The sequence below is a fragment of the Oncorhynchus nerka genome, linkage group LG7, assembly GCF_034236695.1.
Source record: "Oncorhynchus nerka isolate Pitt River linkage group LG7, Oner_Uvic_2.0, whole genome shotgun sequence".
NCBI lineage: Eukaryota > Metazoa > Chordata > Actinopteri > Salmoniformes > Salmonidae > Oncorhynchus > Oncorhynchus nerka.
Genome location: NC_088402.1, coordinates 1,881,052 through 1,899,438, shown reverse-complemented (window position 1 = coordinate 1,899,438; position 18,387 = coordinate 1,881,052). Strand labels below are relative to the sequence as shown.

At 47.6% G+C, this 18,387-nt stretch overlaps 1 protein-coding gene across 1 annotated transcript in view; it reads right to left on the bottom strand.

Moving 5' to 3' along the window:
* The window catches only part of spire1a (spire-type actin nucleation factor 1a), a 70,730-nt gene that overhangs the window by 13,327 nt on the left and 39,016 nt on the right, over positions 1–18,387 (bottom strand). The window contains 6 exon segments of the mRNA XM_065020108.1: positions 3,224–3,361; positions 3,748–3,783; positions 11,956–12,016; positions 12,018–12,081; positions 16,001–16,021; positions 17,607–17,688. Coding sequence (XP_064876180.1) covers positions 3,224–3,361; positions 3,748–3,783; positions 11,956–12,016; positions 12,018–12,081; positions 16,001–16,021; positions 17,607–17,688 — 402 coding nt within the window.

The following is an 18,387-nucleotide window of genomic DNA, read 5'->3' as shown; positions in this document are numbered from 1 at the left end:
GAAAACAGCTACAGCTACAGGAGAAACACAGCTACAGGAGAGGAGGAGGAGGAGGGTTTAGTCTGACAGGAGAAACACAGCTACAGGAGAGGAGGAGGAGGAGGAGGGTTTAGTCTGACAGGAGAAACACAGCTACAGGAGAGGAGGAGGAGGAGAGGAGGAGGAGGAGGAGGGTTTAGTCTGACAGGAGAAACACAGCTACAGGAGAGGAGGAGGAGGGTTTAGTCTGACAGGAGAAACACAGCTACAGGAGAGGAGGAGGAGGGTTTAGTCTGACAGGAGAAACACAGCTACAGGAGAGGAGGAGGAGGGGGTTTAGTCTGACAGGAGAAACACAGCTACAGGAGAGGAGGAGGAGGGTTTAGTCTGACAGGAGAAACACAGCTACAGGAGAGGAGGAGGAGGGTTTAGTCTGACAGGAGAAACACAGCTACAGGAGAGGAGGAGGAGGGTTTAGTCTGACAGGAGAAACACAGCTACAGGAGAGGAGGAGGAGGAGGAGAACGGTTTAGTCTGAGAGGAGAAACACAGCTACAGGAGAGGAGGAGGAGGAAGGTTTAGTCTGACAGGAGAAACACAGCTACAGGAGAGGAGGAGGAGGAGGGTTTAGTCTGACAGGAGAAACACAGCTACAGGAGAGGAGGAGGAGGAGGGTTTAGTCTGACAGGAGAAACACAGCTACAGGGAGGAGGAGGAGGAGGGTTTAGTCTGACAGGAGAAACACAGCTACAGGAGAGAGGAGGAGGAGGAGGGTTTAGTCTGACAGGAGAAACACAGCTACAGGAGAGGAGGAGGAGGAGGGTTTAGTCTGACAGGAGAAACACAGCTACAGGAGAGGAGGAGGAGGAGGGTTTAGTCTGACAGGAGAAACACAGCTACAGGAGAGGAGGAGGAGGAGGGTTTAGTCTGACAGGAGAAACACAGCTACAGGAGAGGAGGAGGAGGAGGGTTTAGTCTGACAGGAGAAACACAGCTACAGGAGAGGAGGAGGAGGAGGGTTTAGTCTGACAGGAGAAACACAGCTACAGGAGAGGAGGAGGAGGAGGGTTTAGTCTGACAGGAGAAACACAGCTACAGGAGAGGAGGAGGAGGAGGAGGGTTTAGTCTGACAGGAGAAACACAGCTACAGGAGAGGAGGAGGAGGAGGGGTTTAGTCTGACAGGAGAAATACAGTCTACAGGAGAGGAGGAGGAGGAGGGTTTAGTCTGACAGGAGAAACACAGCTACAGGAGAGGAGGAGGAGGAGGGAGTCTGGGTTTAGTCTGACAGGAGAAACACAGCTACAGAGAGAGGAGGAGGAGGAGGGTTTAGTCTGACAGGAGAAACACAGCTACAGGAGAGGAGGAGGAGGAGGGTTTAGTCTGACAGGAGAAACACAGCTACAGGAGAGGAGGAGGAGGGTTTAGTCTGACAGGAGAAACACAGCTACAGGAGAGGAGGAGGAGGAGGGTTTAGTCTGACAGGAGAAACACAGCTACAGGAGAGGAGGAGGAGGAGGGTTTAGTCTGACAGGAGAAACACAGCTACAGGAGAGGAGGAGGAGGAGGAGGGTTTAGTCTGACAGGAGAAACACAGCTACAGGAGAGGAGGAGGAGGAGGGTTTAGTCTGACAGGAGAAACACAGCTACAGGAGAGGAGGAGGAGGGGAGGGTTTAGTCTGACAGGAGAAACACAGCTACAGGAGAGGAGGAGGAGGAGGAGGGTTTAGTCTGACAGGAGAAACACAGCTACAGGAGAGGAGGAGGAGGAGGGTTTAGTCTGACAGGAGAAACACAGCTACAGGAGAGGAGGAGGAGGAGGAGGGTTTAGTCTGACAGGAGAAACACAGCTACAGGGAGAGGAGGAGGAGGAGGGTACAGGAGAGGAGGAGGAGAAGGGTTTAGTCTGACAGGAGAAACACAGCTACAGGAGAGGAGGAGGAGGGTTTAGTCTGACAGGAGAAACACAGCTACAGGAGAGGAGGAGGAGGGTTTAGTCTGACAGGAGAAACACAGCTACAGGAGAGGAGGAGGAGGGTTTAGTCTGACAGGAGAAACACAGCTACAGGAGAGGAGGAGGAGGGTTTAGTCTGACAGGAGAAACACAGCTACAGGAGAGGAGGGGACGGTTTAGTCTGACAGGAGAAACACAGCTACAGGAGAGGAGGAGGAGAACGGTTTAGTCTGACAGGAGAAATACAGCTACAGGAGAGGAGGAGGAGGGTTTAGTCTGACAGGAGAAACACAGCAGGAGGAGGAGGAGGAGGAGGGTTTAGTCTGACAGGAGAAACACAGCTACAGGAGAGGAGGAGGAGGGTTATTTGAGAGATCAAGTCAATATCAAGTCAAAGACATTAAGCGCTACAGGGACGGAACAAGGGAATCCAGTCAGAGTACGTTAGCATTACGTCAGTGGTAAAAATACCTGCAGGCCCAGGAGGACACAACGATGTTCAGATTGGCATGTCAGTTCTTCAAAATCCACTAGTAGAGTGTCTAGACGGACCCAGTCCCGCTAGAACAGTGTCTAGACGGACCCAGTCCCGCTAGAACAGTGTCTAGACGGACCCAGTCCCGCTAGAACAGTGTCTAGACGGACCCAGTCCCGCTAGAACAGTGTCTAGACGGACCCAGTCCCGCTAGAACAGTGTCTAGACGGACCCAGTCCCGCTAGAACAGTGTCTAGACGGACCCAGTCCCGCTAGAACAGTGTCTAGACGGACCCAGTCCCGCTAGAACAGTGTCTAGACGGACCCAGTCCCGCTAGAACAGTGTCTAGACGGACCCAGTCCCGCTAGAACAGTGTCTAGACGGACCCAGTCCCGCTAGAACAGTGTCTAGACGGACCCAGTCCCGCTAGAACAGTGTCTAGACGGACCCAGTCCCGCTAGAACAGTGTCTAGACGGACCCAGTCCCGCTAGAACAGTGTCTAGAACACGGACCCAGTCCCGCTAGAACAGTGTCTAGACGGACCCAGTCCCGCTAGAACAGTGTCTAGACGGACCCAGTCCCGCTAGAACAGTGTCTAGACGGACCCAGTCCCGCTAGAACAGTGTCTAGACGGACCCAGTCCCGCTAGAACAGTGTCTAGACGGACCCAGTCCTGCAGGTAGAGTGTCTAGACAGACCCAGGTTTAGCCCCGCTAGTACAGTGTCTAGACAGGCCCAAGTCTAGCCCCACTGGTAGAGTATCTAGACAGGCCCAGTCCTGCTGGTAGAGTGTCTAGACAGGCCCAGCTCTCACCTTTCCTTTCCTCAGTTCGTTGTAAACGTCTTTGTACTGTTGGAACTTCTCCAGCTCAGCTTTGACCAGAACCTGTCTGATGTGCATCACCTCTTCTACTGTTAGAGCCAGACACTCTACAGGGTAGCAGAAGTCCTCCTGAAATGACACACACACACACACACACCCCACATTGTGTTATTAAACCCCCACCAGGATATTACTCCCAGGGAGCACACAGAGCATGCCCAGACTGATGACAAACAGAATTGAACAACACAGCAGTTCTGAGGACATCTTAACACCCAGTGAGTCATGTAAGTCAGTTGGTGTACGAAGTCTACAATGTGTTCCCAAACAGTGTTTAGTTTTAAGACCAAAAGTTCTATTAGGTGATCATTGATGATGTAATTGGGTGCGTTCCAGGTCGTCATTTTTGCAGTCTGGGGTCCAATAATCTCTGAATATTGTTATATTATACATCAATGTGGTGACGACCTGGAACGCATCCATAGTTAGTGTGGAATAACACATGCATGACATACCACCTTAGCACCACTGCTGGGGGCGGGGTTTTCCACCTAACAGGAAATAGAATAGCCCAGTATTACCGACAGGACCACTACAGACTCCTCCTCCTCCTCAGTATTACAGACAGGACCACTACTGACTCCTCCTCCTCCTCAGTATTACAGACAGGACCACTACTGACTCCTCCTCCTCAGTATTACAGACAGGACCACTACTGACTCCTCCTCCTCAGTATTACAGACAGGACCACTACTGACTCCTCCTCCTCAGTATTACAGACAGGACCCTACTGACTCCTCCTCCTCAGTATTACAGACAGGACCACTACTGACTCCTCCTCCTCAGTATTACAGACAGGACCACTACTACAGACAGGACTCCTCCTCCTCAGTATTACAGACAGGACCACTACTGACTCCTCCTCCTCAGTATTACAGACAGGACCACTACTGACTCCTCCTCCTCAGTATTACAGACAGGACCACTACTGACTCCTCCTCCTCAGTATTACAGACAGGACCACTACTGACTCCTCCTCCTCAGTATTACAGACAGGACCACTACTGACTCCTCCTCCTCAGTATTACAGACAGGACCACTACTGACTCCTCCTCCTCAGTATTACAGACAGGACCACTACTGACTCCTCCTCCTCAGTATTACAGACAGGACCACTACTGACTCCTCCTCCTCAGTATTACAGACAGGACCACTACTGACTCCTCCTCCTCAGTATTACAGACAGGACCACTACTGACTCCTCCTCCTCAGTATTACAGACAGGACCACTACTGACTCCTCCTCCTCAGTATTACAGACAGGACCACTACTGACTCCTCCTCAGTATTACAGACAGGACCACTACTGACTCACAGTAGTGAAGTAGTGTCCACTATAATACCATGCAGCACACAGTAGAAGTAGTGTACACTATAATACCATGCAGCACACAGTAGTGAAGTAGTGTCCACTATAATACCATGCAGCACACAGTAGTGAAGTAGTGTCCACCATAATACCATGCAGCACACAGTAGTTAAGTAGTGTACACTATAATACCATGCAGCACACAGTAGAAGTAGTGTCCACTATAATACCATGCAGCACACAGTAGTGAAGTAGTGTCCACTATAATACCATGCAGCACACAGTAGAAGTAGTGTACACTATAATACCATGCAGCACACAGTAGTAAAGTAGTGTACACTATAATACCATGCAGCACACAGTAGTGAAGTAGTGTACACTATAATACCATGCAGCACACAGTAGTGAAGTAGTGTACACTATAATACCATGCAGCACACAGTAGTGAAGTAGTGTACACTATAATACCATGCAGCACACAGTAGTGAAGTAGTCTACACTATAATACCATGCAGCACACAGTAGTGAAGTAGTGTCCACTATAATACCATGCAGCACACAGTAGAAGTAGTGTCCACTATAATACCATGCAGCATACAGTAGTGAAGTAGTGTCCACTATAATACCATGCAGCACACAGTAGTGAAGTAGTGTCCACTATAATACCATGCAGCACACAGTAGTTAAGTAGTGTCCACTATAATACCATGCAGCACACAGTAGTTAAGTAGTGTCCACTATAATACCATGCAGCACACAGTAGTTAAGTAGTGTCCACTATAATACCATGCAGCACACAGTAGAAGTAGTGTACACTATAATACCATGCAGCACACAGTAGTAAAGTAGTGTACACTATAATACCATGCAGCACACAGTAGAAGTAGTGTACACTATAATACCATGCAGCACACAGTAGAAGTAGTGTCCACTATAATACCATGCAGCACACAGTAGTGAAGTAGTGTCCACTATAATACCATGCAGCACACAGTAGTGAAGTAGTGTCCACTATAATACCATGCAGCACACAGTAGTTAAGTAGTGTCCACTATAATACCATGCAGCACACAGTAGTAAAGTAGTGTCCACTATAATACCATGCAGCACACAGTAGAAGTAGTGTCCACTATAATACCATGCAGCACACAGTAGAAGTAGTGTACACTATAATACCATGCAGCACACAGTAGAGTGAAGTAGTGTACACTATAATACCATGCAGCACACAGTAGAGTGAAGTAGTGTACACTATAATACCATGCAGCACACAGTAGAGTGAAGTAGTGTACACTATAATACCATGCAGCACACAGTAGAGTGAAGTAGTGTACACTATAATACCATGCAGCACACAGTAGTGAAGTAGTGTACACTATAATACCATGCAGCACACAGTAGTGAAGTAGTGTACACTATAATACCATGCAGCACACAGTAGTGAAGTAGTGTACACTATAATACCATGCAGCACACAGTAGTGAAGTAGTGTACACTATAATACCATGCAGCACACAGTAGTGAAGTAGTGTACACTATAATACCATGCAGCACACAGTAGTGAAGTAGTGTAAACTATAATACCATGCAGCACACAGTAGTGAAGTAGTGTACACTATAATACCATGCAGCACACAGTAGAGTGAAGTAGTGTACACTATAATACCATGCAGCACACAGTAGAGTGAAGTAGTGTACACTATAATACCATGCAGCACACAGTAGAGTGAAGTAGTGTACACTATAATACCATGCAGCACACAGTAGAGTGAAGTAGTGTACACTATAATACCATGCAGCACACAGTAGAGTGAAGTAGTGTACACTATAATACCATGCAGCACACAGTAGAGTGAAGTAGTGTACACTATAATACCATGCAGCACACAGTAGTGAAGTAGTGTACACTATAATACCATGCAGCACACAGTAGAAGTAGTGTACACTATAATACCATGCAGCACACAGTAGAAGTAGTGTACACTATAATACCATGCAGCACACAGTAGAAGTAGTGTACACTATAATACCATGCAGCACACAGTAGTGAAGTAGTGTACACTATAATACCATGCAGCACACAGTAGAAGTAGTGTACACTATAATACCATGCAGCACACAGTAGAAGTAGTGTACACTATAATACCATGCAGCACACAGTAGAAGTAGTGTACACTATAATACCATGCAGCACACAGTAGTGAAGTAGTGTACACTATAATACCATGCAGCACACAGTAGAAGTAGTGTACACTATAATACCATGCAGCACACAGTAGTGAAGTAGTGTCCACTATAATACCATGCAGCACACAGTAGTGAAGTAGTGTACACTATAATACCATGCAGCACACAGTAGTGAAGTAGTGTCCACTATAATACCATGCAGCACACAGTAGTGAAGTAGTGTCCACTATAATACCATGCAGCACACAGTAGTGAAGTAGTGTCCACTATAATACCATGCAGCACACAGTAGTGAAGTAGTGTCCACTATAATACCATGCAGCACACAGTAGTGAAGTAGTGTCCACTATAATACCATGCAGCACACAGTAGTGAAGTAGTGTCCACTATAATACCATGCAGCACACAGTAGTGAAGTAGTGTACACTATAATACCATGCAGCACACAGTAGTGAAGTAGTGTACACTATAATACCATGCAGCACACAGTAGTGAAGTAGTGTACACTATAATACCATGCAGCACACAGTAGAAGTAGTGTACACTATAATACCATGCAGCACACAGTAGTGAAGTAGTGTACACTATAATACCATGCAGCACACAGTAGTGAAGTAGTGTCCACTATAATACCATGCAGCACACAGTAGTGAAGTAGTGTACACTATAATACCATGCAGCACACAGTAGTGAAGTAGTGTACACTATAATACCATGCAGCACACAGTAGTGAAGTAGTGTACACTATAATACCATGCAGCACACAGTAGTGAAGTAGTGTACACTATAATACCATGCAGCACACAGTAGTGAAGTAGTGTACACTATAATACCATGCAGCACACAGTAGTGAAGTAGTGTCCACTATAATACCATGCAGCACACAGTAGTGAAGTAGTGTACACTATAATACCATGCAGCACACAGTAGTGAAGTAGTGTACACTATAATACCATGCAGCACACAGTAGTGAAGTAGTGTACACTATAATACCATGCAGCACACAGTAGTGAAGTAGTGTACACTATAATACCATGCAGCACACAGTAGTGAAGTAGTGTCCACTATAATACCATGCAGCACACAGTAGTGAAGTAGTGTACACTATAATACCATGCAGCACACAGTAGTGAAGTAGTGTACACTATAATACCATGCAGCACACAGTAGAAGTAGTGTACACTATAATACCATGCAGCACACAGTAGTGAAGTAGTGTCCAATATAATACCATGCAGCACACAGTAGTGAAGTAGTGTCCACTATAATACCATGCAGCACACAGTAGTGAAGTAGTGTCCACTATAATACCATGCAGCACACAGTAGTGAAGTAGTGTCCACTATAATACCATGCAGCACACAGTAGTGAAGTAGTGTACACTATAATACCATGCAGCACACAATAGAAGTAGTGTACACTATAATACCATGCAGCACACAGTAGAAGTAGTGTACACTATAATACCATGCAGCACACAGTAGAAGTAGTGTACACTATAATACCATGCAGCACACAGTAGAAGTAGTGTACACTATAATACCATGCAGCACACAGTAGTGAAGTAGTGTACACTATAATACCATGCAGCACACAGTAGTGAAGTAGTGTCCACTATAATACCATGCAGCACACAGTAGTGAAGTAGTGTCCACTATAATACCATGCAGCACACAGTAGTGAAGTAGTGTCCACTATAATACCATGCAGCACACAGTAGTGAAGTAGTGTCCACTATAATACCATGCAGCACACAGTAGAAGTAGTGTCCACTATAATACCATGCAGCACACAGTAGTGAAGTAGTGTACACTATAATACCATGCAGCACACAGTAGTGAAGTAGTGTACACTATAATACCATGCAGCACACAGTAGTGAAGTAGTGTCCACTATAATACCATGCAGCACACAGTAGTGAAGTAGTGTACACTATAATACCATGCAGCACAGTAGTGAAGTAGTGTCCACTATAATACCATGCAGCACACAGTAGTGAAGTAGTGTCCACTATAATACCATGCAGCACACAGTAGTGAAGTAGTGTCCACTATAATACCATGCAGCACACAGTAGTGAAGTAGTGTCCACTATAATACCATGCAGCACACAGTAGTGAAGTAGTGTCCACTATAATACCATGCAGCACACAGTAGTGAAGTAGTGTCCACTATAATACCATGCAGCACACAGTAGTGAAGTAGTGTCCACTATAATACCATGCAGCACACAGTAGAAGTAGTGTCCACTATAATACCATGCAGCACACAGTAGAAGTAGTGTCCACTATAATACCATGCAGCACACAGTAGAAGTAGTGTACACTATAATACCATGCAGCACACAGTAGTGAAGTAGTGTACACTATAATACCATGCAGCACACAGTAGTGAAGTAGTGTACACTATAATACCATGCAGCACACAGTAGTGAAGTAGTGTCCACTATAATACCATGCAGCACACAGTAGTGAAGTAGTGTACACTATAATACCATGCAGCACACAGTAGTGAAGTAGTGTACACTATAATACCATGCAGCACACAGTAGAAGTAGTGTACACTATAATACCATGCAGCACACAGTAGTGAAGTAGTGTACACTATAATACCATGCAGCACACAGTAGTGAAGTAGTGTCCACTATAATACCATGCAGCACACAGTAGTGAAGTAGTGTACACTATAATACCATGCAGCACACAGTAGAAGTAGTGTCCACTATAATAACATGCAGCACACAGTAGTGAAGTAGTGTCCACTATAATACCATGCAGCACACAGTAGTGAAGTAGTGTACACTATAATACCATGCAGCACACAGTAGTGAAGTAGTGTCCACTATAATACCATGCAGCACACAGTAGAAGTAGTGTACACTATAATACCATGCAGCACACAGTAGTGAAGTAGTGTCCAATATAATACCATGCAGCACACAGTAGAAGTAGTGTACACTATAATACCATGCAGCACACAGTAGAAGTAGTGTACACTATAGACTTACTCTGTCAGCAACAGTACGCTGGTGGGTGTCCACTATAGTACCCTCAGGGCAGGGGCACTGTCAGGTGAAGTCATGGTGATCCACTAGGGGATGCTGGAGCACACAGAGAACAGTGAGATTAGAGTTCAGGAGGAAGGAGGGCGAGAGTTGAGAAAGGCAGTTTGATAGTGTAGTACACTATAATACCATGCAGCATACAGGTAAAGTAGTGCCACTACATTTGACCAGGGGCCAGCACACAGTACTGAAGTAGTGCCCTACAATGACCAGGGCCCCATACAGGTAGAAGTAGTGCCCTACAATGACCATGCAGCACACAAGAGGACTAAAGTAGTGCCCTACATTTGACCAGGGCCCCATACAGGATAAAGTAGTGCCCTACATTTGACCAGGGCCAAGAGGACTAAAATAGTGCCCTACATTTGACCAGGGCCCCATACAGGACTAAAGTAGTGCCCTACATTTGACCAGGGCCAAGAGGACTAAAGTAGTGCCCTACATTTGACCAGGGCCACATACAGGACTAAAGTAGTGCCCTACATTTGACCAGGGCCCCATACAGGACTAAAGTAGTGCCCTACATTTGACCAGGGCCAAGATGACTAAAGTAGTGCCCTACATTTGACCAGGGCCAAGAGGACTAAAGTAGTGCCCTACATTTGACCAGGGCCCATATAGGACTAAAGTAGTGCCCTACATTTGACCAGGGCCCATACAGGACTAAAGTAGTGCCCTACATTTGACCAGGGGCCCCATACAGGACTAAAGTAGTGCCCTACATTGGACCAGGGCCCCATACAGGACTAAAGTAGTGCCCTACATTTGACCAGGGCCAAGAGGACTAAAGTAGTGCCCTACATTTGACCAGGGCCCCATACAGGACTAAAGTAGTGCCCTACATTTGACCAGGGCCCCATACAGGACTAAAGCAGTGCCCTACATTTGACCAGGGCCCCATACAGGACTAAAGCAGTGCCCTACATTTGACCAGGGCCAAGAGGACTAAAGTAGTGCCCTACATTTGACCAGGGCCAAGAGGAATAAGTAGTGCCCTACATTTGACCAGGGCCAAGAGGAATAAGTAGTGCCCTACATTTGACCAGGGCCAAGAGGACTAAAGTAGTGCCCTACATTTGACCAGGGCCAAGAGGACTAAAGTAGTGCCCTACATTTGACCAGGGCCAAGAGGACTAAAGTAGTGCCCTACATTTGACCAGGGCCAAGAGGACTAAAGTAGTGCCCTACATTTGACCAGGGCCAAGAGGACTAAAGTAGTGCCCTACATTTGACCAGGGCCAAGAGGAATAAGTAGTGCCCTACATTTGACCAGGGCCAAGAGGAATAAAGTAGTGCCCTACATTTGAAGTAGTGGAATAACTAGTGCCCTACATTTGACCAGGGCCAAGAGGACTAAAGTAGTGCCCTACATTTGACCAGGGCCAAGAGGACTAAAGTAGTGCCCTACATTTGACCAGGGCCAGGAGGACTAAAGTAGTGCAGCATCACTCCTGCTACTTTATTGCACATGTTTTGAACATGCCCCAAACTCTTGGACAACACACAGTAACACACCCCAGAGGACAACACACAGTAACACACCACCAGAGGACAACACACAGTAACACACCCCCAGAGGACAACACACAGTGAAGTAGTGTACCCCCAGAGGACAACACACAGTACACACACAGTAACACACCCCCAGAGGACAACACACAGTAACACACCCCCAGAGGTCCACTAACACACCCCCAGAGGACAACACACAGTAACACAAGTAGTGACAACACACAGTAACACACCCCCAGATGACAACACACAGTAACACACCCCCAGAGGACACTATAATAACATGCAGCCCACAGTAGTGACAACACAGTGTAACTATACCCCCAGGACAACACACAGTAACAAGTAGAGGACACACAGTAAACACCAGATGCAGCACACAGTAGTGAAGTAGAGGACAACATAAGTACCACCCCCAGAGCACACAGTAGAAGTAGGACAACACACATAACACCCCCAGATGCAGCACACAGTAACACAAGTAGTGTCCACTATAGTACACACCCCATGCAACACACAGTAGTAAAGTAGTGTACACTATAATACCATGCAGCACACAGTAGTAACACACCCCCAGAGACACACACAGTAACACACCCCCAGGACACACAGTCTGGTGGGGCTGTGAAGGATGACAACACAGTGGGGGGCTCCCTCAGACGAGTGTCTCCTCTGAGGGGAGGGACAACACAGTAACACAGGCTGGGGAGTCACAGTGACACCCCCCGGACAACACAGTAGGGGATGCAGACGACACACAGTAAGAGAACAGTGACATAACACAGTTCAGGAGGAAGGAGGGCGAGAGTTGAGAAACACAGTTTGACACCCCAGTGACCCACATTTGACCAGGGGCCCCCAGACAGGACTAAAGTAGTGCCCTACATTTGACAAAACACAGGGGCCCCCCCAGGACAAAAAAGTAGTGCCCCCCATTTGACAAAACACAGTAACACACCCCCAGACGACAAAACACAGTAACACACCCCCAGACGACAAAACACAGTAACACACCCCCAGAGGACAGTAAACATAGACAAAACACTAACATTTGACCCCAGGGCCCACATACACACTAAAGAGTGCCCTACATTTGACAGTAACACACCCCAGAAGAGGACAGTAAACACCCCCAGTGACAACACACAGTAACACACCCCCAGGGCCACACACAGGACTACAAGACGACAACACACAGTAACACACCCCCAGACGACAACACACAGTAAACAGTAGTGCCCACATTTAACACACCCCAGATGACAACACACAGTAACACACCCCCAGACGACAACACACAGTAACACACCCCAGACGACAACACACAGTAACACACCCCCCCAAGAGGACACACAGTACACCCCCAGACGACAACATTAACACACCCCCAGGGACAACACAGTAACACACTAAAGTAGACAACATTTAACACACCCCCAGACGACAACAACAGTAACACACCCCCAGACGACAACACACAGTAACACACCCCCAGAGGACAAACACAGTAACACACCCCCAGAGGACAACACACAGTAACACACCCCAGAGGACAAACACAGTAACACACCCCCAGAGGACCAGGGCACACCCCCAGAGGACAAACACAGTAACACACCCCAGAGGACAACACACAGTAACACACCCCCAGAGGACAACAAAGTAGTGCCCCCCAGATTTGACCAGTAACACACCCCCAGAGGACAACACACAGTAACACACCCCCAGAGGACAACACACAGTAACACACCCCCAGAGGACAACTACATTTAACCACCCCCAGAGGACAAACACAGTAACACACTACATTTGACCAGGGCACAAGAGGACAACACACAGTAACACACCCCAGACATTTGACCAGGGCCAAGAGGACAACACACAGTAACACACCCCCAGACGATTTGTAACACCAGGACAACACACACACACCCCAGAGGACAACACACAGTAACACACCCCCAGAGGACAACACACAGTAACACACCCCAGAGGACAACACACAGTAACACACCCCCAGGGCCACACAGTAACAAAGTACAGTAAACACCCACATTTGACCAGGGCCCCAGAGGACACACAGTAACACAGTAAGTGCCCCTGAGGACAACATTTAACACACCCCAGGGCAGTAACAAGAGGAACACACAGTAACACAGTAACACACCCCAGACGCCAACACACAGTAACACAGTAACACACCCCCTGAGGACAACACACAGTAACACACCCCCAGAGGACAACACACAGTAACACACCCCAGACGCCAACACACAGTAACACAGTAACACACCCCAGACGCCAACACACAGTAACACACCCCCAGAGGACGTAACACACAGTAACACACCCCCAGAGGACGTAACACACAGTAACACACCCCCAGAGGACGTAACACACAGTAACACACCCCCAGAGGACGTAACACACAGTAACACACCCCCAGAGGACGTAACACACAGTAACACACGCCCAGAGGACGTAACACACAGTAACACACGCCCAGAGGACGTAACACACAGTAACACACGCCCAGAGGACGTAACACACAGTAACACACGCCCAGAGGACGTAACACACAGTAACACACGCCCAGAGGACGTAACACACAGTAACACACGCCCAGAGGACAACACACGCCCAGAGGACAACACACGCCCAGAGGACAACACACGCCCAGAGGACAACACACGCCCAGAGGACAACACACAGTAACACACCCCTGAGGACAACACAGTAACACAGTAACACACCCCCTGAGGACAACACAGTAACACACCCCCGAGGACAACACACCCCCTGAGGACAACACACAGTAACACACCCCCAGAGGACAACACACAGTAACACACGCCCAGAGGACAACACACAGTAACACACCCCCTGAGGACAACACAGTAACACACCCGAGGACAACACACCCCCTGAGGACAACACACAGTAACACACCCCCTGAGGACAACACACAGTAACACACCCCCAGAGGACAACACACAGTAACACACCCCCAGAGGACAACACACAGTAACACACCCCCAGAGGACAACACACAGTAACACACCCCCAGAGGACAACACACAGTAACACACCCCCTGAGGACAACACACACAGGACAACACACCCCAGAGGACAACACACCCCCTGAGGACAACACACCCCCTGAGGACAACACACCCCCAGAGGACAAACACAGTAACACACCCCCAGAGGACAACACACAGTAACACACCCCCAGAGGACAACACACAGTAACACACCCCCAGAGGACAACACACAGTAACACACCCCCAGAGGACAACACACAGTAACACACCCCCAGACGACAAACACAGTAACACACCCCCAGAGGACAACACACAGTAACACACCCCCAGAGGACAATACACAGCAACACACCCCCAGAGGACAACACACAAACACACGAGGACAACACACCCCCAGAGGACAAACACAGTAACACACCCCTGAGGACAAACACCCCTGAGGACAACACACAGTAACACACCCCCAGAGGACAACACACAGTAACACACCCCTGAGGACAACACACAGTAACACACCCTGAGGACAACAACACACCCCCAGAGGACAACACACAGTAACACACCCCCAGAGGACAACACACAGTAACACACCCCAGAGGACAACACACAGTAACACCCCCTGAGGACAACACACAGTAACACACCCCTGAGGACAACACACAGTAACACACCCCTGAGGACAACACACAGTAACACACCCCTGAGGACAACACACAGTAACACACCCCTGAGGACAACACACAGTAACACACCCCTGAGGACAACACACAGTAACACACCCCTGAGGACAACACACAGTAACACACCCCCTGAGGACAACACAGTAACACACCCCCTGAGGACAACACAGTAACACACCCCCTGAGGACAACACACAGTAACACACCCCCTGAGGACAACACACAGTAACACACCCCCTGAGGACAACACAGTAACACACCCCTGAGGACAACACAGTAACACACCCCCTGAGGACAACACAGTAACACACCCCCTGAGGACAACACATCCATTCTCATCAGAACTGCTCGTCTGTCTGAAGAAGCTGCAACAGTTTTGAAAACAACGTGTTTAAAAGGATACTTCAGGATTCTGCCAATGAAGCCTTTTATCTACTGTTCTTAGACTCCGATGAACTCGTGGACACCATTTTAAATGTCTCTGCATGCAGTTTAAAAGGAAGATGCTAACTAGCGTTAGCACAATGACAAAGTCTATGCTATCAGCTAGCATGCCCCCAGTCATGACTCTAACGCAAGTTAGCATTGGCTCACGAAACTATTTTCCTTCATACTGGAAGCAGAGACAAGATGAATAGAATCTTCATTGCTTTTTTCAGAGTTGCACCAATGGTGGAAATAACACGATTGTGTTATAATGCTGTTATAGCATCAAATGGTTGTTAAATGCCACAGGGGGGGTGCGTCTTGGTAGACTGGAGGGGGTGCGTCTTGGTAGACTGGAGGGGGTGCGTCTTGGTAGACTGGAGGGGGTGCGTCTTGGTAGACTGGAGGGGGTGCGTCTTGGTAGACTGGAGGGGGTGCGTCTTGGTAGACTGGAGGGGGTGCGTCTTGGTAGACTGGAGGGGTGCGTCTTGGCAGACTGGGGGGTGCGTCTTGGTAGACTGGGGTGCGTCTTGGTAGACTGGAGGGGGTGCGTCTTGGTAGACTGGAGGGGGTGTGTCTTGGCTATAAAAGTACTTTGGTCTCAACAAATCATCGGAGCGTGATTCGTTGACCAGCCATCGTTATCGTAGAGCACTCAATCGATTCACACACACACACAGCCATCGTTATCGTAGAGCACTCAATCGATTCACACACACACACACACACACACACACAGCCATCGTAGAGCACTCAATCGATTCACACACACATACGTGTTGTATTAACCTGCTCCCTTATTAATAAGTGAATAAAGATATTGTTTAAGTATAACTCTGACTTGTGTGATAAGTTTGTCTCTCCTCATTTGATAGTAAAGAAATTAACCACCACAGAATGCTGGTTTCTGTATAGCACTTTGACGTCAAGTGATGTAAAAAGGCCTTCATCAATACATTTGATTGATTGATTGATTGATTGCTTGATTGATTGATTAATGTTGCAAAGCAATAACTAACCTGATATCCAGTGGAGTGGGTGGTGTGGTCCAAGTCTGGGTTTAAGAGTCTCTTAAAGGGTCTCTTTTCCAAGCTTAAAGGGATAAACACTCAACATCATAGGCTAGAAAAGGTTGAATACATTGGCCATGTTGTCAATATTGAAGCAACATCTCAAGACATTAGTCAGGAAGTTAAAGCTTGGTCGCAAATGGGTCTTTCAAATGGACAATGACCCCAAGCATACTTCCAAAGTTGTGGCTGAAGGGCTTAAGGACAACAAAGTCAAGGTATTGGAGTGGCCATCACATAGCCCTGACCTCAATCCCATAGAAAATTTGTGGGCAGAACTGAAAAAGCGTGTGCGATCAAGGAGGCCTACAAACCTGACTCAGTTACACCAGCTCTGTCAGGAGGAATGGGCCAAAATTCACCCAACTTATTGTGGGAAGCTTGTGGAAGGCTACCAGAAACATTTGACCCAAGTTAAATCATTTAAAGGCAATGCTACCAAATACTAATTGAGTGTATGTAAACTTCTGACCCACTGGGAATGTGATGAAAGAAATAAAATCTGAAATAAATCATTCTCTCTGCTATTAGTCTGACATTTCACATTCTTAAAATAAAGTGGTGATCCTAACTGACCTAAAACAGGGAATTTTTACCAGGATTAAATATCAGGAATTGTGAAAAACTGAGTTTAAATGTATTTGGCGAAGGTTGTTCCGACCTCAACTGTATATCTATATAATGTTTAATTAAAGTCTGGTATTTGGGTCGAGCTCTGTTGGCGCATGAGGGGTGTTTGTGTGTTGTCTGTATAATCTTTCAAATAAAAATAGCTTGATAAAAACAGTAGTGCACTATCTAGTGAATAGGGTGCCATTTGGGATGCACTAGTAGTGTTCTATACCTCAGGAGCCTTCAAAGAGTGGACGGATCTAGTGTACTAGCTAGTATACATGGTGTTATGTACTTTACCATTCAATAATGTGCATGTTTTCGTGGAATATGGAAGTGTTTATAAAATGTTCACTATGAATTCATAAATACAAAGAGATATATAAAAATAAAAAGAGCGAAAGTATCTTACCGTTCTTCCCCAGGACAGATTCAGGAGACGAGGTGTCCAACACGGATGCTGACCAACTGGAGGAGCTGTGACTGGGCTCATCCTGTTAATGAGGAGATACACATTACTGATGAGACAGACTACCATTACACAAGAGACTAACCTGCGCTCTGGACGAGACGCGCTCTGGATGACACCGACGAGACGCTCTGGACGACACCGACGAGACGCGACACCGACGAGACGCGACACCGACGAGACGCTCTGGACGACACCGACTAGACGCGACACCGACTAGACGCGACACCGACTAGACGCGACACCGACTAGACGCGACACCAACTAGACGCTCTGGACGACACCAACTAGACGCTCTGGACGACACCAACTAGACGCTCTGGACGACACCAACTAGACGCTCTGGACGACACCAACTAGACGCTCTGGACGACACCAACTAGACGCTCTGGACGACACCAACTAGACGCTCGACACCAACTAGACGCTCTGGACGACACCAACTAGACGCTCTGGACGACACCAACTAGACGCTCTGGACGACACCAACTAGACGCTCTGGACGACACCAACTAGACGCTCTGGACGACACCAACTAGACGCTCTAGGACTCTGGACACCAACTAGACGCTCTGGACGACACCAACTAGACGCTCTGGACGACACCAACTAGACGCTCTGGACGACACCAACTAGACGCTCTGGACGACACCAACTAGACGCTCTGGACGACACCAACTAGACGCTCTGGACGACACCAACTAGACGCTCTGGACGACACCAA